At 39.8% G+C, this 25,575-nt stretch overlaps 1 protein-coding gene across 1 annotated transcript; it reads left to right on the forward strand.

Moving 5' to 3' along the window:
• The first annotated feature begins 429 nt into the window (after positions 1–429).
• GDAP1 (ganglioside induced differentiation associated protein 1) lies at positions 430–14,733 on the forward strand. Its single transcript, XM_057363955.1, has 6 exons — positions 430–566; positions 773–965; positions 2,182–2,355; positions 4,678–4,772; positions 5,233–5,347; positions 9,488–14,733. Exons 1-6 carry the CDS (start codon positions 516–518, stop codon positions 9,868–9,870), a joined length of 1,011 nt encoding a protein of 336 aa, XP_057219938.1. The 5' UTR covers positions 430–515; the 3' UTR covers positions 9,871–14,733.
• Positions 14,734–25,575: the final 10,842 nt, after the last annotated feature.

Here is a 25,575-nt window from a genome sequence, read left to right on the forward strand (position 1 = left end):
TATTTTGCAATAGAGGCTCTATGCCCACAGGGTCCAATTCAGGATGACATATGGTAATTAATTTTTTTTTCTGCCCCAAGCGCATGTTGCCAATGTCCCCGAAATTCATATTGGAAGCACTGGTTAAAAAAAAAAAAAAAACCAAACCAAAAAAACAAACCCCAAACAAATAAATATAAAAGGTAAAATCCTGCCATGTGACCTTSTCTACTCGCGCATCCATCTTCCTGCGCTTCCCCAGGGGATGCTGCAGACGTCTTTGCAGGCCGTTTCCCCTTCGGAAGGGCTGTGCTCCAAGCAGTGAGGGTGGGGGGAGGACGGGGGTGTCCCCGCATCCCCCGGGCATCCCCCGCGGTTCATTTCCGAGAGCGGATCGGCGCGGGGCGAGCACCGATCTGCCTGCTGCCCCGCCCGGCGCCGCGGGCCGAGCCGAGCCGAGCCGAGCCGAGCCGAGCCGAGCCGAGCCGAGCCGAGCCGAGCCGAGCCGAGCCGAGCCCAGCCGAGCCGAGCCGGGCATGGCGCCGCTGGTGCTGTACCACTGGACGCAGTCCTTCTCCTCGCAGAAGGTGAGGGGAGGGCGGGGGCGCGGGGCGGCGGCCTGAGGGCCCCGGATCGCCGCCTCCCGCCGTGCCCGCAGCCCCTGCGCGGCCTGGGGCCGGGTCGGGAGGGATGGAGGCAGGGGGGATGGAGGGGAGCGGCCGTGGGTGCGCCGAGGCGGCGCCGGGAGGGGCCCGGGGATGCTGCCCGAGTGACCGCGGCCGTGCCGTTCCAGGTGCGGCTGGCGATCGCCGAGAAGGCGCTCAAATGCGAGGAGCACGATGTGAACCTGCCGCTGAGCGAGCACAACGAGCCGTGGTTCATGCGCTTAAGTTCCTCTGGAGAAGTACCCGTCCTGATCCATGGGGAAAACATCATTTGTGAGGCAACGCAGATTATTGATTACCTTGAAGCGACGTTTGTAGATGGTAATCCCACAGGCGTTTCAGCATGTGGTTCTTGCCCTCACCCCGTAGTTGCAGCAATGTGGGGGCCGCTCTGTGTCACTGCAGGACTTTTCCGTTCGGGGCAGAAAATGTTTATAGCCTCACAAGTCAATGGGCTCTCCTAACAGTAGTGTGGGTTGAAAACACGTCCCTCTAAAATGAATTGAAGGCCTTCCAGCACCTTCACAACCTTTTAAAGTAAAACCTACCATTGCCCTTAGCCTTTCAGGAGGGATGGAGAGCCCAGGAATGCTGGCAGCACTGTGCTGCACTAACCCTGTCGTGACACTGCYATGAAAAATAACATACTGAGCAAAGAGCTGTACAACTGCCTTTGYTGAGCAGATTCTCTGTGAGATAAGAAGAAACATGCTTAATTCCAGAATAATCTTCTGTCCAACAAGGGAAATRGAATGGGCAGATTAGTTTTTGAGCCAAAATAGAGTGAAAAGGTAAAAGARTAGGAAGAGAAACCTTGGAAGTGATCATGTGCAGGCTTTTGAAGTTCTTTGTGCCTGTACTGATTAAAAAAAACGACAAAAAACTGCCTCAACTTTTAAAGGAAATGCAGAGCTGTATTTTGTATACATGTGAAGATGGCAGCATTTTGTATTTCAGGGATTTAGTGCTGTGAGTTCTAAGGATGCAGAAAACTTCACTGTTGAGTGAACATAATTTGTGCTGTCTTTTATTCAAAAAGGGCATTGGGGCCCAGGTAGATCGAGGTTAGGGTAAAACTCAGCGATGATGTGCGGGAATAATTCCAGTCATGCTTTGAGAAGGATTCCTGTACTGTAATTTTTAGGTCATTGCAGCAGTAATAGTGTTTCAGCCATAACAATTTCCTGAAATCTCAGCTGTGCCCAAGTGTGAGAGCATTATAGCCGTTGTATGTCACAGTCACCCATTCCTAGATGTACATAACAGAGCTGAGCCTGGTTTTCTGATTTGAAAGCCTCTTAAATATGTGTTTGTGCGGGTTGCTGCGTAGAATTTGGAATCATAAAAACATGTTAAAATGAAGTACAAATATACATTTCTCTGAGCTGCAATAACRCTGTTGAGTTATGCTGGGGGAGAGGTGAAGCTTTCTTGACTGWGGCTGTGTTACCTGTCCCAGCTGGACATAACTGAATGAACTTGGGTCAATTACATGGTTCTTCTTCTCTTAACTTTATTTTAAACTTTTGTTTTGCAGAGGAAGTACCAAGATTAATGCCAGAAGAGGGGAGCATGTATTACCCAAGGGTGCAACACTATAGAGAGCTTTTAGACTCCTTGCCTATGGATGCCTACACACATGGTTGCATCCTGCACCCCGAGCTAACAGTGGACTCCATGATTCCAGCCTATGCCACCAGCAGAATCCGTAGTATGTACTGGTGTAGCTCTGCATGTCTWTAAGTTAATAGGTTGCTGCATTACATTCATCTTCTTTCTGAAGTCCCCCTTAAACACAAAATATTGATCACAGTTTACAAATTTTAGTTGCAGTCCCTGATGATTTGTGCATGTACTTTTTTTTGATTGTGTAGTCTGTTGTGATTTGAAAATGGGAAAGAGGAAGTCTTATTTTTGAKTTGTTTGTGGAGGTAATTTTTATACCATGGCAAACTTTTAATGAATTCCTTTATGTTTCCTTCCCCTTCCTTACAAATAACTAAGTAGCTCTAGGACAAGGATCAACTCTTGACAGCACAGCTGGATGATGATTCCCTGTTTACAATTCTGTTCTGAGATCTCTGATTTTTTTTGTCAGTATCAGTGGTTTATATAGTGTTGCTTCTTTTTGTATGATGTTTTAGAATGCTCCATAGAACAAAGTCAAATATTGCAGACTCTTTGAAATGTGACACAACTATACTTTTAGTAAGTGCAYGATATTGTACAAGGTCATACTGTATTAGAGAAATCATATTTCCAACAAAACGTCTTATCCTTCTCTTTAAAATTTTTGTAAGTCAGTTCTCTTATTAGCCACACTGTTGTCAGAAGTGCAGGCAGGCAGTTAATTTTCCATATAGTTGCATGAGTGATGTTACTGAAGTAACACAGACTCATAGGATCATAAAATCRTAGAATGGCATGGGTTGGRAGGGACCTTAAAGATCATCCAATGCCATAGGCAGGGATACCTTCCACTAGACCAGRCTGTTCCAAGYYCAATCCAGCCTAGCCTCGGACACTTCCAGGAATAGGGAGTCCACAGCTTTTCTGGGCAATCTGTTTCTCACCACCCTCACAGTAAAGAATTTCTTCTTCATAGCTAATCTAAATCTACCTCCTTCAGCTTAAAGCCACTCCCCCTTGTCCAAGAGCATGAATTTTTCTCTTACATCAGTGCATTGTCTGGTTTTGTTTTTTTTCTCAAATGCGAATGCTAACTGTTTGTTGGACAATTGTGCTTTACTCATAGGCCTTGTGGATGGTTTTTCTGTTTTCCCATGGTAATAATCATTGCTTTTATTACCCTTCACTTTACAACATTGTCTTCTGGGTGGATGTATTCTTCCCCTCTAGTTTCTAGTTCATATAAGTTGTTCTCAGTTTGCACATGTTCATACTGGTAGAGCTAAAATTATTGCTCGTTTGAATTGGGATGTTTTCGTATCTTTTTATGCTTAAAGCATAGCATAAATTTTTTGATTGGAAGCATTTTTTTTGAAAARCCTGTGGATGTTTCTTAACAGTTCCTTTGCATGTTCAAACTTCTCCTGGATGGTTTAGTTTTCAGCTTGAAATGCTAGGTTTTTTTCAGACTGCTAGATGTAATAAGGCATGAGCCATGTGTATAATATTTATGCATACCAAATCCAAGTGAGTAATTAATTGCATATGAAAGATTTTAGTTGTATGATTACATCCTTCAATTTCTTCATATACTGTATTGAAGGATGGCTTTCACAGTTATTTTGAAATGAATATGCAAAATAGTGAGTTCATTATTCTCTAGGAAGAATTTTTATCMGTTTCATTTATACAACTTAATTGTAACTAAACTTATTTATACAAGTGAGAGAGGTGATTCATGCTCTAATTATTCTTTTGTTCTCAGCTTATTATTAGAAATACTTACTTTTAGAAGATTTATTATTCATTGTCTTTTGATATTCTAGGTCTGTAAGTGTTGCATTTTCAAACAAAGCCCCATTTTAAGGAAAAGGCTATACACATGTAGAAATCAGTAAAATAAACTTTCCACATAATTCGTTCTTTAAGTCATGTAATGAATGTTCTTCTTGGACATCAYGTAGTTCTTAATGAACATTTCCAAAAGGATCACAGACTTTGTCATCATATTTTAGCTAAATGAAAACAACTTGGCTCCATATTCAGTGGCATTTAGGCTTTTGCTGTAAAATTACGCATGTGACCTACAGTGATCTTCAAAAAATCTCAGCGTAGGCCTACCAGCACTTCCACTGGTAGACTGCAAACTGATGAGCTGAAGATGTGATGGATCAATTTAAAAAGTAGTTAAGTTTTCCAAAACATGATGTATTTAAATCCTTACTTGGTGCAGATACTGTATTGAAGTAGCACTTACAATTTCTTTGGTTTGATACTTGTACACAGACAATTAATCAGTTCCTGTGGATTGTATTATGAGTGTGTTTGGATAGCTAATATTTGTCATTCCTTTTTTGTTTGCTTTGGTTTTTGGTTTTGGTTTGTTTGTTTTTTTTTTAATCAGGCCAAATAAGTAACACAGAATCAGAATTGAAGAAACTTGCGGAACAAAATCCAGACCTTCAGGATGCCTATATCGCAAAACAGAAACGCCTTAAGGTAAGAAACCTCTTTGTATTGGGTCCTTTATTATGAGCTTGTCAGTGCTAGATTTTCTGGTCACAATATAAACATTTGTTTCACCTGTCATTACCAGTAATGTCATGCAGKGGTTTAACCCTTCAAGGCATGAAGCAGTCTGTCCTCAGATCAGCTACACACTACAAGTGTGTGCTGAAGTGCTGGACCGGTCCCCCTGACTTCAAAGGTGAGTACATGTCAGTGCCAGTGTAGGGCTATTGAGCACTCTGCAGGGTGAGGCAAGCCTTCATATCTGGCACCTCTAAAGTTTTTCATCTGTTTACTGAATTGTCACCAGKATCTATGTAGTATCCAGCTGACTATGTGGACATAATAATCACATTTTATAAATAAACACTGTAGTATCCTAAGTATAAGCTTCTCTGATAAAAGTATAAACTCTATGATTATTAAAACACTAATCTGTATGTCTATTTAGTCGAAACTACTGGATCATGATAATATAAAATACCTAAAGAAAATACTGGATGAACTGGAAAAAGTTTTGGATCAAGTTGAGACTGAATTACAGCGGCGAAATGAAGAAACACCAGGTGAGGAACCATTCTTGCTATATCATGTTAACATATCTGTTTGAAGATACTGAGTAAACTTGTTGACAGCACCATTATAAAACTATTTTAAATGTGTCAGATTTGATACTTTCAGTATATATTGATCCATACATCGTGGAAGGGATCAATACGGTTTTAACTATTAGCTTACTTTACTGTCAGTGAGTTCTCCCTGTCTTACGATCACTGTGCTTGATCACATTTTCAGCAAAACGAGCATAATTACCTGCACAATTTTTTAGTATTTTATCAACAAAATCAGAAAAAATTTGACTACAGAATATTGATGTTACAGGGGAAGGCCTTGGTTCACTGTAATGATCACAACCTTAATGTTTAACACAGGCTTACGATAATCTTGTGCAAATACTTGGCTGGTATTTGTGGTATATGCAGAATTAGCAATCTGGATAATTGCTGTTCCATCACCCTGTTGGAAAGCAGTCCTGCTTACCTGCCTCCACCCAAATGAAAATCAAYGTTTTCACAGAATCACAGAATCATCAAGGTTGAAAGAGACTTTCAAGATCATCAAATCTGACAGTCAACCCAGCACCATGATAATCACCCTTAAACCATATCCCACTGTCCACTGGGCAGTTTATTCCAATGCCTGAYCACTGTTTCAGTGAAAAGCATTTCTAGTATCTAATCTGAACCTTCTCTAGCGCAGCATAAGSCCRTTTCCTCTCATCCTGTTAGATAGGCATGGTCCAAATACTGAGTCCTGGGGAACCCCACTAGTGACCAGTTACCACCTGGATGTAACTGCATTCACCACCTCTCTTTTGAGCCTGGACATTCAGCCAGCATTTCATCCCATGAAGAGTGTACCCATCACAGCCAGTTTCTCCAGGAGAATGCGCTGGGAGACAGATCAAAGGCTTTACATATGTTTAGATAGACAATATCCACAGCCTTCCTCTCATCCATTAAGTGGGTCACTGGTCATGGAAGGAGGTCAGGTTGGTCAAACAAAACCTGCCTTTTGTAAACTCACGCTGGCTGGGCCTGTTCTCCWGGTTGTCCTGCACATGCYGTATAGTGACCCTCAGGATGATCTGCTCCATGACCTTTCCCASTACTGAGGTCAAGCTGACAGGTCTGTAGTTTCCTGGATCCTCCTTCTGACCCGTTTTGTAGATAAGTATTACATTTGCTAATTTCCAGGCAACAGGAACTTCTCCAGTTTACCAGGACTGCTGGTAAATGATTGGCAAGTTTTTGACAGCTCCCTTCTTACTCTTGGGCACATCCCATCTTGTTCCATATGCTTGTGGGTGTCTAACTGGCATAACAGGTCACCAACCATTTCCTCCTGGTTTGTGGGGGCTTCACACAGCTCCCCATCACKAACTTCCAGCTCTGGGGGCCTGAGCACTWCTGGTTTTKKTATTAAAGASTGAGGCAAAGAAGGYATTAAGTACTTCAGCCTTTCCCTCATTCCCTGACACTGTTTCCCCCTGCGTCCAGCAAAGGATGGAGACTCCTTAGCCTTCCTTTTGCTGTCAATGTATTTATAGAAACTGTTTTTGTTGTCTTTAACTACAGTACCCAAATTTAAGTTCCAGTCTGGCTTTGTTTCTGATTTYCTCCTGCATAATGTCATGACATCTTTGTAGCTACCCTACTTCTTCCAGAGTGAGACAGTCTTGTTTACCCTGAGTTCCAGGCTAACCTTCCTTGTTTAACCAAGCCAGTCTTTTTCCAGTATATTCCAGGGTCTAATCGATATATATATATTCCAGTATATACAGCCTGCTCCTGTACCTTTGAGAATTCCTCCTTAAAACTTGCCCATCCTTCCTGTACTACTTTGCCCTTCAGGACTGACTCCCAAGGGACTCTGCCAATCAATCTCCTAAGCAGTCCAAAGTGCCTGGAGGAGATCCAAGGGGCARTTCTGYTGGTATCTCTCYTTACTTCAYCCAGARCTGAAAACTCCATCATTTCATGSTTKCTGTGCCCMAGATGGTCCCTGAYCACCGCGTCAYCCATGGGTCCTTCTCTGTTCACAAATAATAGGTCTAGCAGGGCACCATCCCTGGRAGGCTCACTTACCAGTGGAGAGGAAGTTCTCTTCCACACACCCCAGAAACCTCCTAGATTGCCTTCTCTCCACTGTGTTGTATTTTCAGCAGGCATCTGGCAGGCTGAAGTCCCCCACAAGWACAAGGGCTGGAAATTAAGAGACTTTTGCCAACCTCCTGTAGAATGAATCGTTGCCTCTTCACAGTGGCTAGCAGGTCTGTAACACACTCCTACGAGGACATCTGCCCACTTACCTTCCCCCTGATCTATACCCACAGGCACTTAACCTTGTCAGCATCCTAAATTCAGTTTAAATGGAATTAGCTTCTGCTTATTCACAGCATGGTTCAACTCCCAGTGGTGCTAGTAGGAGTCCTTTCCCTGACTTCACTGGGAACTGCATGAAGCATCAGTCAATATCAACTACATCTGCTCAAATCAATAACTTTTTGCATTTAGCACTATAAATAGCTGTTGTAATAATTATCAGTTRCTATCACAACTGTAGATTTGAAGCAGCAGTTGAAAATCCAGATTAAGTTTTCTACTGATTCAACAGTGAAAGAGTCACAGAAAATATTTTAACTCCTGAAGGATGGAAGGATTTTTTTCAGCAAACTACATCTGCCACCATTTTCAGCAGCCTCTTTCCTTTCTCTGCTAAGTTGCCTTTCCAAGGAGTCAACTGATACAGTATTGATTAGCTTATGAAAACTGCTGGGATCACAGGATTTTGTAAAGCATAGGGCTGTTGCCTCTTGGAATTTTGTCTGAGGTATTCCAGCTTTTGAAGTTTGTGATCTGTGCTTCTCCAGGTCCTGGTTAAACTCAGAACTTATCCTTCTCTTGCTACTGCGTGAATTACTCATTGAATTACTGCTGCTGCCACTGCGGGCATCTTTCTTTCACACAGGATAGATTCACTGGTCTTTTCCATCATCTCAATGCACTGGATAAATCCCCAGGTATCCCTTCAGCAAGCTAGGATACACTACTTTTCTGCCGAGGCCTTTCTTCCAGATTTGCATAACCAGTCAGAATGGACTGGTACCAGCTTTGTACCAAGCTGCTGCTTTTCTGGTGGCAGATGTGTTGGAAAGGAGATTGCCAAACTTCCCTGTTTCCAGAGAGCTGTTGCTGGGTGTTCGTGCCAGTACTTTTGCATGCCTGCTGTGTGGGACGAACTGCAAAAGTTACAAATGAGAAGGGAACAGCACAGTCCTCCCTATTCTAGATCTAGGCTAGAGCAGAGTACTTGTGCTGGCAGCTATGATAGCTGTGCTGGCTATCAAGTTTCATATCCTGGGTTTCAAAAGCTCTTGGTGTGGTCAGTACAGGTCAGCCCTTTTAGGTGGTGGTGGTTCAGATCACTAACAGCAAAGTCTGATGCCGCCTTGCACTGCCAGCTTTGAGCCATCCCAGGAAAGTTCACCACTTTCCTTTGAGGAAAGGGAGAGGGAACCTGGGTTTCCATCTGTGCTCCTGACTAGTGGTGTGCAGTGTAAATATTTGTCACTTTGCAAACATCACCGTGTAAAACCCCCATRGTTTGGGGTCTAAGAGACACAAAAGAGGGGCAAACTCTGTCATCTCACTAAGCTGGTATGTTTGGTGCAGGTCAGTCACCTGATCCATTTCTTTTCGACTTGAAAACCTCCAACAAGTTAGCTGGATTTAGTTTTTGAGTGAATGCCTAGAGCTGAGTGACACAGGCAAGATGMTAAATTCTTCAGACAAGTGGTAGCTTTTCAGTAGAAGCTAAACTGCCTTCCTCCTTTCCAATCCTGTTTTAATTTAATCCAGATTTGAAAAGTRCAGTTGAGGAAAGTAAGTGTTTACTGTGGGTTTTAATTCATGAACCTGGAATGTGGATCTTTKTTTCCTTAGCAAATGTAGGCCAGGCTGCTGATCCTAAGACTTTACGATATTGTGCAGAGTGTACAGGGATTAGCAAAATGTTCATTGATTAAAATCRTATCTTAGCTGAAGTGTTGTTGCTGTTTATTGGATGGTACTTTGAAATAGCACTAAACTAAATGTGCTTATATTCCATTAGTTCCTAATCCTTTATGTTTTATCTCTGCTTAGAAGATGGAAATCAGCCTTGGCTCTGCGGTGATTTCTTCAGTCTGGCAGATGTATCGCTTGCTGTCACATTACATCGCCTGAAGTTTCTGGGATTAGCAAGAAGAAACTGGGGGAATGGAAAACGGCCCAACTTGGAAGCTTATTATGAGCGTGTCGTGAAGAGAAAAGCATTTTACAAAGTTTTGGGACACGTCAACAATATATTAATCTCGGCTGTTCTGCCAACAGCATTCCGTGTGGCCAAGAAAAGGGCTCCCAGGGTTCTTGGCACCACGCTGCTGGTCAGCTTGCTGGCCGGAGTGGGTTATCTTGCTTTCCTGTGTCTTCGGAAGAGATTTGCCAACATGGTGCTATCGATTAGACCCAGGAAAAATTTTTTTTAGACCCTGTCTGTCCCTGGTGGTGAGTGAAGGGAATCTCTACCCCCCAGGAAAATATCCTCAATAAAATATAAATATAGAAGAACGATTATGTCTGTGAATTAGAACATTGTCACGCAGTAATAATTTCCTGCTGCTGTATAATTGGGTTGGCAATGCTGAGATATTTTTCAAAAATATATGATGGGGGGATGACAAAGGAAAGAAGAGACTTTCTGTTCAGCCAAGGGGCTATAACTGTGACAGTGATTTGTTAAAGTGATTATTGTCTCCTTTACCCAGTAGCTGACCTAATTAAAATGCTTTTATTTAATAGATGATGCAGCAATGTGACAGCTTTTCACTATAGATCAAATGCATTATTGTGCAGAAACCAGCATTTTTAAAAATACTGAAAATAGCTCTTACTTTGAATGTTCAGAGTAGGATTTAAGTGGGACATTGTGCCTGTTGTGTACGGGAGCAAGTTTCTCTTTACTGATGAATGTCTGTTAATTTGCAGTCAGACCTTCAGGAATGTGTTAAAAAGTAATCTTGTGAAGCCACTTCTGTGTATGTTCATGCAGCAGTACCTGAAAAGACCTGAAACAGGTAAGAACATCTTGTGTGGTTTGTGGACCACACAAGAGAAATCTGCAGAGGCATCACTGGACAACAGATACTAGAATTTTGCCGAAATACAAATGGTAGTGAAATACCTGATGCTTGTCTTTTAAAAGCTTTTTGGTCTCAGCTGCAGACTCTGACAGAATCAAATCAAACTCTTGATGCCTAAATCTGGCTATCTAAAACAGGCTAGACAAAATTAAGAGAATAAAAAAACAGTTATTTTTATTGTCGCAGCCCGCCCAGGGGCTATACCCAAAATGGACATCCAGTCACGGGTTTTTCATGCTTTGTAAGTTTTGTCCATTTGCATATCAGGGATTAATTCTCCAATTACAGTGTCAGGTAATGAAGTTGTTGACTCCAAGTCTGCTCCCCCCAATTCACTGTTGTTTACAGATCTTGAGGCCTGAGACAGTGAGGTGTCCTTGAGTTTTGGGCCTAGAGAGGAATTACTTTGTCTAAAAAATGGGAGAATAGTTGGCTTAGTACTGTATAAGCAGTCTAGAGTTATACACTACAGAATTACAGGATTACAGATACATGAAAAATATAGAAGCCAAAATCCTAAGGCATCACCATCATTTGCTGCTTTCATTGGGGTGGTGTGATATAGTTGCCTCTGTCTGAGTGTCCCCTCTATCCTTTCTTGTTTCACTCTGAGCACTGGCTATTTTTTTGCACATTTCTTGGCAACATCAGCRATTGCATGTGCCTCTATAAAATGTTTGCCCATAGTGTGCCACAGCTGATTAGAAAACATGTATAAACAATGCATTTTTGTATAAGTAATTAAAAATAGTTTGCTGTCTATCAGTCTGGTTAGGTAGCCTAGATTGAAGGTAAAACTATTGTAGCAATCTGTTTACTTTCGGATAGGGGTCGTGTTGGTGGTAAGTGAAAAATACATTACGGTTTGGAAACGTATGATTTGTAGTGCTGATTTTTTGCAGAACTGCACTCTTGTAGCATGGAGGAAAGGTGTAGAAAAGCATTTTGATTACTTCCTACTATTGAGCAGATGCTGTGACTTTTATTAGTTTTGAACTGAGCTCCCATTTTAACAAGAAATGTACATTTACCTGAAAGTAGACTTTGAACCATTTTGCAGAAAGTAAGTGTTTGGGAAGGGCTGAATTCTCATGACAGTTTAGTAAGATTTTTATATGCTTGATGAATGTCTGAAAGCCTCAGAGTTTTGTTTACAAGTTGTACATAGCTGCAACAAACAAAGCATAGCTTTAAGTATTTGCCTATCATCAATCAGGCCTAAGTACATTTTAGGTCCAGTRCTGGTGGCTGTGGTCTCTCTGGACAATTGCATTTAGGTGTCAAGAAAATCATCTCAGGTTTGCTGGAGGGAGCTGAGGCAGTTTCTGTCTGGGCAGTCTCACCATCTAACAGATATCAATATGGACAAAATTACTGAATACTCCGGCTTATTATTTAATGTTGTGCTAGCTATCTAGAAAAGTCAACCTAAATCTCGTTACTACTTTTTGCTAATAAGAAACATCTTACATAGGAAACAATGCGCTTCCTTATTTGTCAAGAAGACAAATAAAGTTTTATATAATTCTATTTCATGACCCAGTTGTTCTCAAGAACTCGTTGAATTAAATGTGTTCTGTTTAGAAAAGCTTTATTATCTCTAGARTGAGTTTAATCCAACAATACTATTAATGTACTGGCAGCTTTAACTGAGTTTGTTGTTTGTGTGTTGCAGTTCATCTGCATTTACTTGTAGCTATCAAATTCCACCAAGTTAATAAACACAGAGTAAGACTCGTAACTTAATGCTTCCSTGGCATGTATTTCTGTCAGACCATCTGTAAAATGTAATTTGATCAAGTAAAAATAAATATRTATGACTTAGCTTTCGTTAGAGTGAAGTGACCACCAGATGTCAGTGGTCCTCCAGYGCTCTGATCTGACGTGCCTCTGAGGAAAACATCACTTCTCACAAAAAGTTTGTGATCTCAGTGTAAGAGGCATGTGAGCACCCTCATCAGACAAACAGTCTCTCAGGAGCTCAGGAAACAACTGCGTCGGTTTACCATAGTTTTGTCCTCTGACACTTGCCACTTACGCTAGTGTGGTTTCCATACTGAGTATATGGGAGGCCAAAGATGAAATAATATTTCACATGAAAGTGAATGTTACTGAACAGCAATTAAACTCGTCATCTGAAAGAATGAACGTGGATAAAACTTACTGCAAAGAAAGTTTGGATTTCTGATTGATTCATGTCTGTTAGTTCAACTGTTTGACATCCTGCTTATTTTCAYTGCCCTGAAGTACTCTGTGCATTGATTTCTGTACAGGTGGCAGCAAAAGGCTTATCCATGATTAAATTCCTCAAAATAGGATGAGATTTAGAAGCACATATGCTGCATTTGACTCTTTGTGCAGGACAGCKTTTGTGCTTGTAAAGTTTCTTTTCAGCCTGGCTTWTTTTCTTTCTGGCAGCTCTGTATACTATTTTGATTGGGTACAAAAGCAATCTTCTGGTTTTCATTTACTATTTGCTCTCATATCATGCATCGGATATATTTCATATCTTTATGTGGGACTCACACAATGAACATMGATTCTAAGACCACTTTCTAGTCTGGTTTATGTCTTCTGTGTCAGTAAAATAAAGCACATTTGAGTGTTGCTGTAAAGAGTCTAATGATATTCAAGGAGAGAGGCCCTTGAACATCTTTCAGACCAGTTTTAAAGGTGTTTACCAGCTTGCCTTGCATGCATATGGAAACAGCAGTAACAGTGATGTTTTCTTTGGTGTCTGTCTGAGCTCTATATGTATGAGGTCCAACAGAAGCTATTTAATAAAGTTTAAAAGAAAAAAAARGGGGTAAGCAGTTTTTGTACTTAAAATTAATCCATAGAAAAAATCCTACCCCACTTTGCTTCTGAGTGTGTCCCTGATTCATTGTTGAGCTACAGCAGCTGGGCTTCATTTCTGTAAGGTGCATGACGAGCACATAATCTGTGTCCACACTGACACTGTCCTTGATGAGACTAAATGGTGTGCCCCATTAAACGTGTGTTAGTCTGGCCATAAACAAAGTCTTTTTTTTGTTTGCACTGTAGTACTCTGTTATTGGGTCTCCTTCCTTGTTAAGCGGAGGAGTAAACAACAGTACTTGAAGCTTGCGTGCATTGCCTCTCAGTGTCTTGAAAGTCAGGAAAGATGTTAGGATCAGGCATGCAGCTGCTAGGGCCCGAGTTTATGACACCTGTAGTCTGCGCACCAACGYTGAAGTAGCCTTGATGTTTTAGCATTAATCAGAAGTGTGCACAGGGCTCTKGCAGTGGACAGTCTGTATCTGTCTAAATGGACAAGAGGCAAGAGTGAATGCAAAGATAAATACAGCAAATCCAAAATTCCTTGTTCACATTCACAAAGCCATGCATCCCCTTTTGCATGTCACATTTTTAAAGGCATTTTTTACTTAAGTCTGAATTTTATGGGAGCAAGGAGCTACTAAGATTTAGAGAGCAGATTGGCATGCCCTAATGCRTGAGGATTAGAGACAGCAGCAGATGGAAAGTAGGTGAAAAGTAGTGGGTCTGGCTATCTGGAGCACACTGTGCTCTGCAATAAGGTGTATGACAGATGGCTGTTTGCTGAGGCCTTATGAAGTTTATCTGTCTGTTTAGCTGATGTTAGACAAAGAGGTGTAAGGCTGTGCTTAGGCAATTTATAAGATGTGCCAAGGAAGTCAAAAGCATGTAGAAAAATCCGAAACAAAATATGCTGGGTTTTGTTCCCTCCTTTCTCTATAAAGAAATTTTTCATTTTGGTGCAGTCCCAAGTCATAAAGTCAGGCACTCAAAACTCAGGAAATTCCAGAAGCCAGAGTTCTTACTATACTCTTAACTCACTCACACAATACTTCAATAGCCTTTTTATTTCTGTTTTTCTTTCTCAGTTACAATCATGGTGCTTTATTTAATGTGAAGTTAAAAATGTTGCACCATAAAATAGTTAAGCTTAATGTTGTGGGAAGAATCTGTTGGAATTTGCAGAACTGAAGGCCTAACTATTTCTGTGCTTTACATCAGCATTAGTATTTACTGCAGTTTTAAATAGTCATAAATAATAATATAAAAGTGTATTGTGTAAACTAACACATAATCACATAAATCAGTATTAATCTACTTTATATGTACTAGTATGTATTGAAATTCTATATAGGTATACAATAGGGTCCCTATTTATCCCTGTCACATTTCATTTGATAAAAATGGGTAATTGACAATTATGTATTTTACTGTATTACTTGCATTTATAAAATAAATTTGCATTTATAAAGGTAAAATTATAAAAATTTTGTGCAATCATAGAATTATACAAAGTTTTGGGTTGGAAGGGACCTTAAAAAGCATCTAGTTCCAACTCCCCTGCCTTGGAGAGGTGTGTTCCCCTTTCCTTATTTACTCTGATAGTGTTAYAGTATTTGACAACATTGGTTATATCATGACTGTAGGGACTTGAGACTATACATGAACATATTTGGTGCTTCATGTTAGCTGATGATCCAGATCAGAATCTGAATGCTGCTGCATTTGGACTGAAATGAAAGAAAGCTYCAGCTGTTGAGAAACAATTGGCATAGTGAAAATTGTTTATTTAAGGCTTGTTTCAGAAAGGTTACCTAGCTTCAGGTGTTTAAGCAGATCATGTGTGTTTCTGTACAGAGCATTGCCAGGGCCAGACCAGATGTGAGGGGACCACTGGTTCTGTCACCTGCTGGCTGAGGCATTCACCTTACAGAAAGTGGAGTTCTTCTCCCCCGCTTTGTATTGGAATACGTAAAACTCAGAGCTAGAGACTGAAACTCCTCCGTCTWAGATACAGGCCCTGTGCAGTAAGTTGCAGTCAGACTCCCTCTTTCTCAGCAAAAACATGTCTGTCTTTGCAGAAATCAGAGGCCATTCCTTTGACCAAAGGTAGTTTGGACATGTGAAGGGCTGAGACTGTCAGTCACTCAGCAACTTGATGGAGATCAGGGCCTGCCATGCATTTTCCTCTACCAGCTATATTTAAAAGGCAGCAGTTAGCAAATGCCAACCTCTTGGTAAAGATGTCTTTAGGTATTTAACACAGGTTTGGTGAAAGGGAAGGAATTCCAGACTCTGGAGCCCAAAGAACCAAAGAAAAAAACTGTCCAGAGAAGTTCCACCACTGCATCTTATAGTCCARCACTGTGTGGCTTTTCTGGAGGTGGAGAGAGGCTTTTGGATTGGTGCTTCTCAGGACATATTGTTGTATCTCACTTCAACTGTTTAACTGAAATCAATGGAAGGAAGAAGAAATATCTGTCTCTGTTGAATACATGGTGAAGCCACCTTCCTAATACAGATATTTAAGTTGGCTCACTGTTCAGAAAGGTACTGTGAAAGCATATGTTTTGAACTGTGTAACTCTCCTCAAACACCTTGTCACAAGCCTTGACACCAAACCAGAAAAATTTAAATTAGAGGTCAGGGGTAGTAAAAATAGAAAGACCTATTGTTTGGATTTTTAGGTCTTCARATAGAAATAATTCTAGAGACAAAGATCTCACAGGAGGTCTGTACCAGATACTCTTCGTCCAAATCTTGTGCCTTAAGAATCTGTGCACCCTTCTGYTGTGCTGAATTAAAGACAGCTCTAAAACACAGAATCCACTGARACTTACACAGGAAACAGAATTGGCCAATGTTGCAGTAATGGAGGTATCAAGATTTCAGTTTCTAACAGAGAGCCAAAWTCAGATCTGGTATGAGTCATTGCTACAAAAAAATGTAGTGGAGCATCTACTTACATGRGATCTGAATTTGATTTTAAAGTCATTATGCCATGAATCACGTTTTACAACTTTCCCTTGACAAGTTTTGTTTTAATCAACCYATTTGTTACAGAGACAATGAAAGCTGTACAGTATCTTTCTGAAACAAAGTATGCAGAACTTAAGCTTTTAAAAGCTGTGTAAGCTTTTAATACAGGCAGTATATACTGAATTGAAATTTTTGGAATATGGAGTTATTTTTGGAATAAAGAATTCTTTTAAAACAAGTCCAAGAATGTATGTTTAGGACTGATTCCAGAACAGCATCATAAATTTTTTATTCTTTGGATTTGAAAGAGAACCACAAAGCTATAGCTGACTTAATTTTTCTGTTGCTAACAGCAAATTGTAGCTATGATATAAGGAAACTCCAGCAAMTAAAAAGATTACAGATTTCTCTTTTATGCATATAATATATAGAAAAAAYAACTGCTTAGTTAATTTTCTTATGTTAATCATACTGGATAGGAGTTCTGCCTCTTGTTGTGTGTTGTAAGAAGTTAACAGTGTATTTTTGTGCAAAGTAAGAGATGGAAATATTCCCAAAGTGACTGGCAGAATGACATTGGCATTATTGGCTGAGACTGCAGTTCCACACCCGTGGCAGCCCACAGAGGTGGAAGTCCAGCAGCAACTGAAAGAGACTCATTGCAGTCCARGAGCCTTCTATGACAACTGGGAGGAGAAGCAAACCAAGCTTCAAACCCCGTGCAAAAGTGGCTGTGAAGTTCCTCAAGCTGGTTGCACAGATAGATGCCTAATATGTTTCTAGCATCTCTGTCTAACTTGGAATGGGAGAATACCTTGGTGCTWACACATTATCAATGACTGTATCAGTTGTCAGTCCAAGGGTAATGTATTGGAGAAAACTTACATATGGAGTTCTGGAATCAGAAAAGAAGTTTGTATCTTGTGCTTATGTTTGTATAGAAAATGAATAGGAGATATATTTATAAAGAGAAGCATATTCATACCTTGCTCTCGGCAAGAATTAGTTCTGAAATGCTGTCTTTAGCTTCACACTTCACAGTGACATGCTTAACCACCAGGAAAAGGAACAGGGGAGATAGTAATGGAGACTCAGAGAGAAGACCTGAAACGGTAAGTTATATTAACAGGGTGATACCCTAAGGTTTATTCTTTATTTGGTTTTGTTGGTTTGTTGGCTTTTCAATAAAAAAGAAATCCACACCTGATAAAGTGCTACCCTGCATTGCTGCGGAGAGGGAAATGCAATCACAAGATGTTGTCTGTCAATGAAGGAGTAGAGGTTTGCTTACTGTGCATGGGAGTTTATCTGAACACCTCTGCTGGAGCTGAAATGTGTGAGGAGACAAGCATTATTATTGCATGGTTCATTGACTCATTCGATAATGATTCTGTTTAACGAGAGATTCTGTACTTCAGTCACAGCTGAAAACACTGATTCAAGATAGCAGCAATTTCCCTGCTTGCCTCCATTAACAATTTATTAGGTATTAACAAATTTTATGTTTTTGYATGTATTATAATTAATCTCACCACACAAGTTTCCCTCAAAAGTAGTTTTGTTCACCTACACTGCAGTCCTTCATCTCATGTTTGTTTGTTCAGGACTGGTTCTAATCTGGGCTGTTTGCTGTATAACCTGCAGCTCCCCAGGCTCCTGATGGTTGTGGGCACTTTGTGTAATGTTGCATCTTAGAATCATGGAATCGTTTAGGYTGGAAAAGACCTTTAGGATGATCGAGTCCAACTGTTAAACCAGCACTGGCAAGTCCAGCACTAGACCATGTCCCCAASTGCCACTTCTACATGTCTTTAAATACTCCCAGGGATGGTGACTCAGCTGCTTCCATGGGCAGTCAGTTCCAGTGCTTGACCACTCTTKCCATGAAGAAGATTTTCCCAACAGAACYTCCCCTGGTTCAAYCTGAGGCCATTTTCTCTTGTCTTGCTTCACTTGTTTCTTGGGAGAAGAGGCTGACCCCCAYCTTGCTGTGCTAAAGCCTCCTTTCAGGCARTTGTAGAGRGCAATAAGGTCCTCCCTGAGACTCCTTTTTCTCCAGAGTAAACAAAAACAACCCCCTCAGCTACTCTTCATAAGACTTGTGCTCCAGACCCTTCACCAGCTTCGTTGCTCTTCTCTGTACACTCTCAAGACCTAGATACTTTTCTTGTAGTAAGGGATCCCAAAATGTGCACAGTATTTAAGGTGTGCCTTCACAAGTGCCAGGTACGGGGGGATGATCACTGCCCTGGGTCCTGCTGGCATCACTACTTTGATACAGGCCAGGATGCCATTGGCCTTCTTGGCCACCTTGCTTGCTTAGCTCAAGAAAGCAAGAGATTTATCAAGCTTTAYGTGCTCTGAAGCATTGTTCTTGGTAATAGTAGCTGCTTGGCATTAGCCGTAATTGATATGATGTATACTTTTGATAATGACTAGCTTTCCATGAGGAAAACATGCATATTTTGAACTTACTTCAACACTATGTGCTCCAATTCCACCAYTTATAACTGCAAGTTTTGTGAGGCAATGTGCAAAAGAAAATGCCCATTTTTCAGACCTTAAATGAAAGAGATATATTTGATAGCATGAATACTTCATCTGTAGTACAAAGACTTATCTGTAGTACTTGGAATTTATAGTTTACTTCTCCAAACCTGTGAGAACTTACAGCTCTCACCTGACTCAATATGACTGGGTGTTTTGGATCTCTTGATCAAATACACACTTGATGTCCATTTTATTATATATAATGTGCTCCATGTAAACAGGGATGGTTTAGAATCATGTCCTTTTAAATGTAAAATTCCTTGGATTGCTTATAGGAGCATATCTGTGAGGGCTCAGTATGGCAGGGATCAGTAGACTGGTGATTTACCCAAAAGCAGATGTTTCACTTTACACAAATTTGYGGAAATTTATATTTCTTTTATAGTTGCACTGACTTTTCCTGTGGTTTATCTTTTGACTCTCATATTCAGACAATCTAAACATAACATTAAACCTTTGCCAGGTAATTCAATGAGTAGCAATTGTAAATTTTTTTATTCACAGCTCTTACTCAACTCATTCAAGTGGCCTGATTAGGAAGTATTTTAAAATATGTGGCAATAATATTTCCATCATTCTGCCACTGTTCCAGAGCATCACCTGATGGTGATGCATGGTGGAAAGCTCAACAGAAATGCAAACGCTTACTTCTCTAGTTTGTACTTTAAAATTTTTCACTTCTTTAACTTGCAAAGAAATAATGATCCAGGTATAGATTAAAAAGACCCCAAACACCAGAAGAGCTGGTTAGCTGTTTGGGARCATAAATTGACTCTTTCCTGCAGCTGTAGAAAAGGTCAGTAAGCTCCTACATGTATTATTTATTTTTGTGTTACACGGGAGACAGCTAAATTTCAGATGAGTGCAAGTGGTGGAATTTTCCTTTCTAGCCCAGACATGCCAAATGTTTGCGGAGTTTACTTGCYTACACTTGAATTTTTGCCAATGAAGTATAGTCACTGTGCTTCATCGAAAAGGGGCTCAGTACAAATACATGGTTTATGGTCAGCAGTGTTTGGGTAAGACATTTGCATAATTTTCTAAAGTGGAAGTGACTCCACACTGTTTGCCTAAGTAGCTTTAAGAAAACACTAGATGATTTTCCAAATGGTAGTACCTCTGTTTGAATATGAACCTTAATGGCCATGTTTGAAACAGGGAGTTTTTATATGCGATAAACTACTTTTCCTTTAATCTGTGGAGTCTGAATGATACGGTGTATACTGAGAAAGAGAAGGTATGGTTTCTGAAATTTTTTTTCCAGACCTTTAACAGAAGCAGCACAACAGAATAATGAATGAATAGGCTGTGCTTCAWAATTTCAGCTAAAATAATTTTCTGTTAACTCTTCACACAACTAACAACAGCAAGAGATCTTTTATTCCATGAGTTTGGCCTAAATCCTTAAGCTATTAGTTAATACCGGTTGCAATTTGGCCTTATTTGGATGCTTCCTTGTACTTTGAAGATACTAGAGAGCTTTTAATCTGCCTGGAGTGATCTCGATGCATCTTCTTTATTGCAATAGTTGATATCCTTAGCAATGACTGTTGAAGACGTTGTCAGCTCTTTTGAGCTCCTCTTTTTCCTAAATTCGTATCCRGAGAAAATACACCATAGACTATGAAAGTACTGAAATGTGTTTCCTCAAATTCACGTATTTGTGGCTTTGTGAAACTCATGTCTTCMACTCTCCTTTTCACAAGCCTTTGGAAAAGTCCATTTCAAGGCCACAACCAAGTCCTCATTTAGGTGTGGAGATTGAAAATACAAGGGTTTGAGAACAGTCTTCTAGTTCACACTCAGAAAAGTCCTGGCTCTTTTCACTGGTTAGTTTGAAAATTGCTACCGTGGAAGAAAGCCATTTAATTTATCACATAAAATCACATCTCCTTCTCCTTCAAGGCATCTCTTTGTCAAAATTTTTTGTCAGTTTGTGTCTTAAAATAAATTTGGCTTTATGCCCCCCATCMCCTATTGCAAAACTAGAGCATAACCCTGATTTTCTGATGGTTAAAATTTTGAACCTAAGCCTATTTCCAAATGTCATAGCTCAGTCATACCCAACTTTCCTTGGTTGCCACTAATGTTACAGTTTAAGCAAGTTTTCCTTCTTCCTGCTATATATTCCCAAAATGTATCTATATACAATAATCACCCTGTAAAAATARCAGAATAAAATAGTAGAGTAAAACTATTAAACCAATATATTTTGCAAAGAAGAAAAGAAAATTTCCACAGGATGCCCTACCCCAATAAATATTTTCCCCAAAGGTGAGATTGTAAGCAAATATCAGTACTTGGAACCCTTACTTTCAAAGTGTGTTTACTAACTAAAAGTCTGCTACACGGGAGGACACGAGTGAGAGCAGTATTCAGTGCAAAGCCAACATTTTCAGTAACATGGTAATAAAGTTATAATACTTGCAAAAAAAAAACAGAAAACAAAATAAAAACAACCCTCAAAACCCTTAAAAACCCTTTTAGAAAAACAGTTCCACACGAATGAATTCTCTTAGCAGTGATAAATAAATAGTGATTTCATGACACTGTTTRTTTACTGTCACCGAGATTTTATCTTGGATCAAAATACGTAAACAAACACACAACTCCAACAGTTTTGGAATTAAGTACAGGACTGGTATTAAAATTGTAATTCCTGTTGATACAGAGTATAATCCAGCTAGAAACTTAAATTAAGGTTGAATCACAAGCTGTCCATACTGCTATAAACACCGTTGCGGTATGAGAAACCCAGTCACAAAAGAGTACTCCTCATTCGATTCCAATTTTTGTTAGAAAAACACATTTACTCATCCCACTTATTTCATATTGTTCTAGTTATCCTCACAACATGATCATCCTCAAAAGGCATTCTTGACCATGAAGAAAACTGATGAATTATTAAAATAAAAATTGTCATTTCAGAGTCTACTYTGGAAAGCTTCCTTCTTGCCAAGATGATGACATCATGTGTCAGTGACATTGACGGCTTTGGAGTATTGTACACCATCTACRACAAAATAGTTTCAGTCCTAGTTTAGCAATAAATTCTATTTCCATGTAATTAATTATTAGGTTTCCAAATTATCAAAATCTATTAATACTTCTTCTCAGCAACCCCTCCTGAGGCCACAGGGCATCAGCTGGGACCATTGAATAAGTCTGGACTGCTCAGGAGTCTTCAAGTACAGGTTTTGGGGAATCCTGCCAAAAACACAGCAGGAGCTGGGTGACCATGGGAGCACTATGCATCCTGATGCTTTGCTCAGGTCTGGATTTAGCGTGAGGGGTTAAAAAGCACTGGTCAGACTCACAGGAGGAGACATGTCTGGCAAGGAGCTCATGRTCAGAAAACAGTTATCGCTGTTAAGTGTATGGATGAACAGCAAATTTGTGCTTCTCCAGTCCTTTTGCTGTGCCAAACCGGTCCCTCTTCGYTGTACAGAGGAAAAATGCTTTTCCCTAAATGGTATTTTCATAATGAGCAATCTGCACAACATGGCTTCATCTATATTTAAGATTTAATAAAATACAGAAGTAAAGCAYATTTATTATCTGTACATCATTGCAGAGTAGGTATAAATACGTTTTTCAATATGTGACTGTTTTGGAATATCTGCCATTGAATTAGATTGTTCTTCAAGGATCTATTCTCATTAAGTATTTTCCACTCAGGACACTGCGAAGTACATGTTGTTTCAGTTTTAGAAATAAACATGATCTATTTAACACTAAAAAGTAAGAAAGTAGTCCTTGGGTTGGGATTCTTTTGGATACTGYGCTTTGATGAGTGTGTAAATTTTCTTTTTGGTTTGTAGAACAGTAATCATACATATAATCCTTMTCTTCAAAAGGAAAAATAATATTTCATTTTAGTGACATATAATYAAATCTCATGACCTGCTATTAAAACCCAATTCAGGCATTTATTTCTATTATGCCCTATTTAGTATGCACATGGTGCCAATTTCAGTTTTTTACCCCCATGGTTTCTCACCCTTTCTAATCAAATTTTTCTGCTAATTGGCACATGACTTGCTGCTTCCCCAGTCTGGTCCTGGGTGCCTGGAAAACATCAGACACTGGGATATGGAGCTGTGTCCCTGCTCCCACCCAATCCAGCTRTACCTGGAGTGCTCCTTTTGCTCAGGAAGGATAATCTGCCTCCTCATGTGAAAAGCAAGTATTGAACAGAGATGCAGGTGCAAAAACTGTTTCCTCTTAAAGAAAAATTAGGAGAATATGCTTTTTCATCATGTTTTATCACACACACAACTCCACCGTGCGAGGAAAATACAGTTAGAAACTCCACATCGTTACATGAGGAATTTTCTCTAGAATTGCAGCTGTTTTATTGAACTTGACAGGTGGTGAGGAGGGATTTTRTTGGTAAAAATACATTTATTGTCCATTCTACATGTACTCATTATACATGTATTGTTTGTGATATCAAATATGGTTACAGCAGCTGCTTGAAAATTCATCAACTCTGCTGTGTTTGAGTGAAGACCTGTAGGGCAAGTAAATACCAAATCATTATAAGTTATTTTAAAACATGATTGTGACAGCTCAAAACCAAAAATCTTTGGACTCATGTATAAAAGGTAGACCTGATGCTACTTTTTTAATKATAAATTTATTATCAAGTCAGTTATTTAACAGGAGATAAAAAGYACTATGAAAGAGGTGAGTGAAGGCAAGATGGAAAGATTATCCTACCTTCTCTCTTACTTCATATTTGGTCTTACCAATTTATGTAATCTGAAAGAAAATTTAACAAGTATCCAAGTCATCATGTTTAAAATGGAATCACTAGAGGGATGATTGCTCCACTGGAACATGGCTTTGAAATTGGGATATCTTATATAGGCCAGAATGAATCATTTTAATGTTTTAAAATGTTTTAAAGCATCAATATTCTTCCCCCCTTCAWCCCTTTCCTCAAAGTCACATTTGTATCTCACATGTTTGAGTGAACCATTCCCCTCTAACTAGCCTAAAAGTAAAGCCATAAAGTTTCCAGGAAACAGGCAGTCCCTTACTTCCTTTGCTAGCCTATTTTCAGTAGTTAATTGCACTTCTTAAAAATGAAGACCTGAATCTATGCATTTGAAGTGTGTTTTAGATTATAATCTTCCACATTTAAATAAGCCCAGCCATGCTTATCATCACTTCAAACCCACTCAGCTGMATGAGCATTGAACCACATCAATGTTTGTCCTTAAAGGCAATGCCTTCCRTGGCCAGCTCTAAAATCCACAGTGATGGATGAAGAGCTGCAGAAATAGTTAATGAATACTCGGTGTTGATGTGACCGTTGGGATGACTGTTGGGCTGTTTGTGTAGTTAAACACTGGGCTGTAAGGAAAGCAAACGAAGAAAAACATTGCCAGAGATAAGCCATATCTTGGTAAACATTTAAAGACAGTTACACAACCAAGAGAGAAGAGGGCCTGACCTCCCTCTTAACTCCTTCTAAGGAAAGAAAGCCCAGAAACTAAAAAGATCTCACTTGATTTACAGAACAGATAAGTCTTGGGAAGAGAGGAGAAGCAGGCCACGACATAAGCATCTGTTCCAGGATTTGTTGTTTTAAAGCTCATTTTATGCTTTGTACGTGAAAACTAGCCAATGGACATCAGAGAACTGAGGCTGTGTCAGGTCACTCTCTTGACTTGAACAATGGTCTCGAGCAAATGCCCAGGAAAAAAGATAAGATTAGCGGAATCACACAATGACAATTGCTGTGAGAAAAGTCCCTGCTGACAATGCCTTGTGGTGCAGGGTCTTCCTGAGGTACAAATGGTTTCTGTGTGTTTAATACCCCTTGGGAATTCCTTATCARTGTAAATATCAGTGTGTTCTTATACCTATATACTGTCACTTCTGTCTGTCRCTATCCTGTGTCAAGGAATTTTGCAACTTACACATTTTGTGTATAAACTCTCTTTTTGTTTGTTTTGWATCTCCCACTTGCTGGCTTTATTTGAAGGCCCTTCACACATTCCTGCTAGGGAAAAAGCAGTGAAAAAAATATTTCAACATCTATTGACAGTGACTTTGAATACTGAAAGTTACTTCAAACAATTATTCCTGTTCTTTTGAGGGCCTTAAGGCTATAAGCAGGTACCTGGCCAAAGACAGAGCTGCAAATTTTATATCAAGTGAGTCCTACATAGACCTTAATTGATACATATAAGAATGGAATGTTGGGCTATTCATCGCAGAACTGCAAATTCCTATCTCAGGAACAGTAAAAATCTGGGACCTGGTACATGAAAATATACACCTTGAGAGACCCTGAAGAGACAGAAGCTTTGAGGACCATTCTTCTAAGAAGCATTTGGATTGGAGAAAGATGAAAATGTGATCTTTAATGAACCCTRTCASRAGATCATCACTTGTAGATAAAAACAAAATCCACATTAATATTGACAATAGAGAAATAATTCTCATTATTTATCATTTGTTTCTRTTACTGAGGTGCAATTTCAAACTGGTCTCTGCTATGAGTTGAAGCCAATGGTTTATGGTGTCARTGACTGACAAAAATAATGGTCTGCTTTCCTTCTTATGACATGCCCCCTATGTCACAGGTAGGCAGCCARCAGCTCTTGGGTACGTGAGTACAGCTTTCCAAAACTGAAAGTTTTGTAAGTTAGCTGAGATTTCCACTAAGAAAACTGAATTGATACGGCCAGAACTCACATTCTTTTAATC

Source organism: Malurus melanocephalus, unplaced genomic scaffold (genome assembly GCF_030028575.1).
Source record: "Malurus melanocephalus ecotype Western Australia unplaced genomic scaffold, MMel_1.1 scaffold_32, whole genome shotgun sequence".
NCBI classification, from domain to species: Eukaryota; Metazoa; Chordata; class Aves; order Passeriformes; family Maluridae; genus Malurus; species Malurus melanocephalus.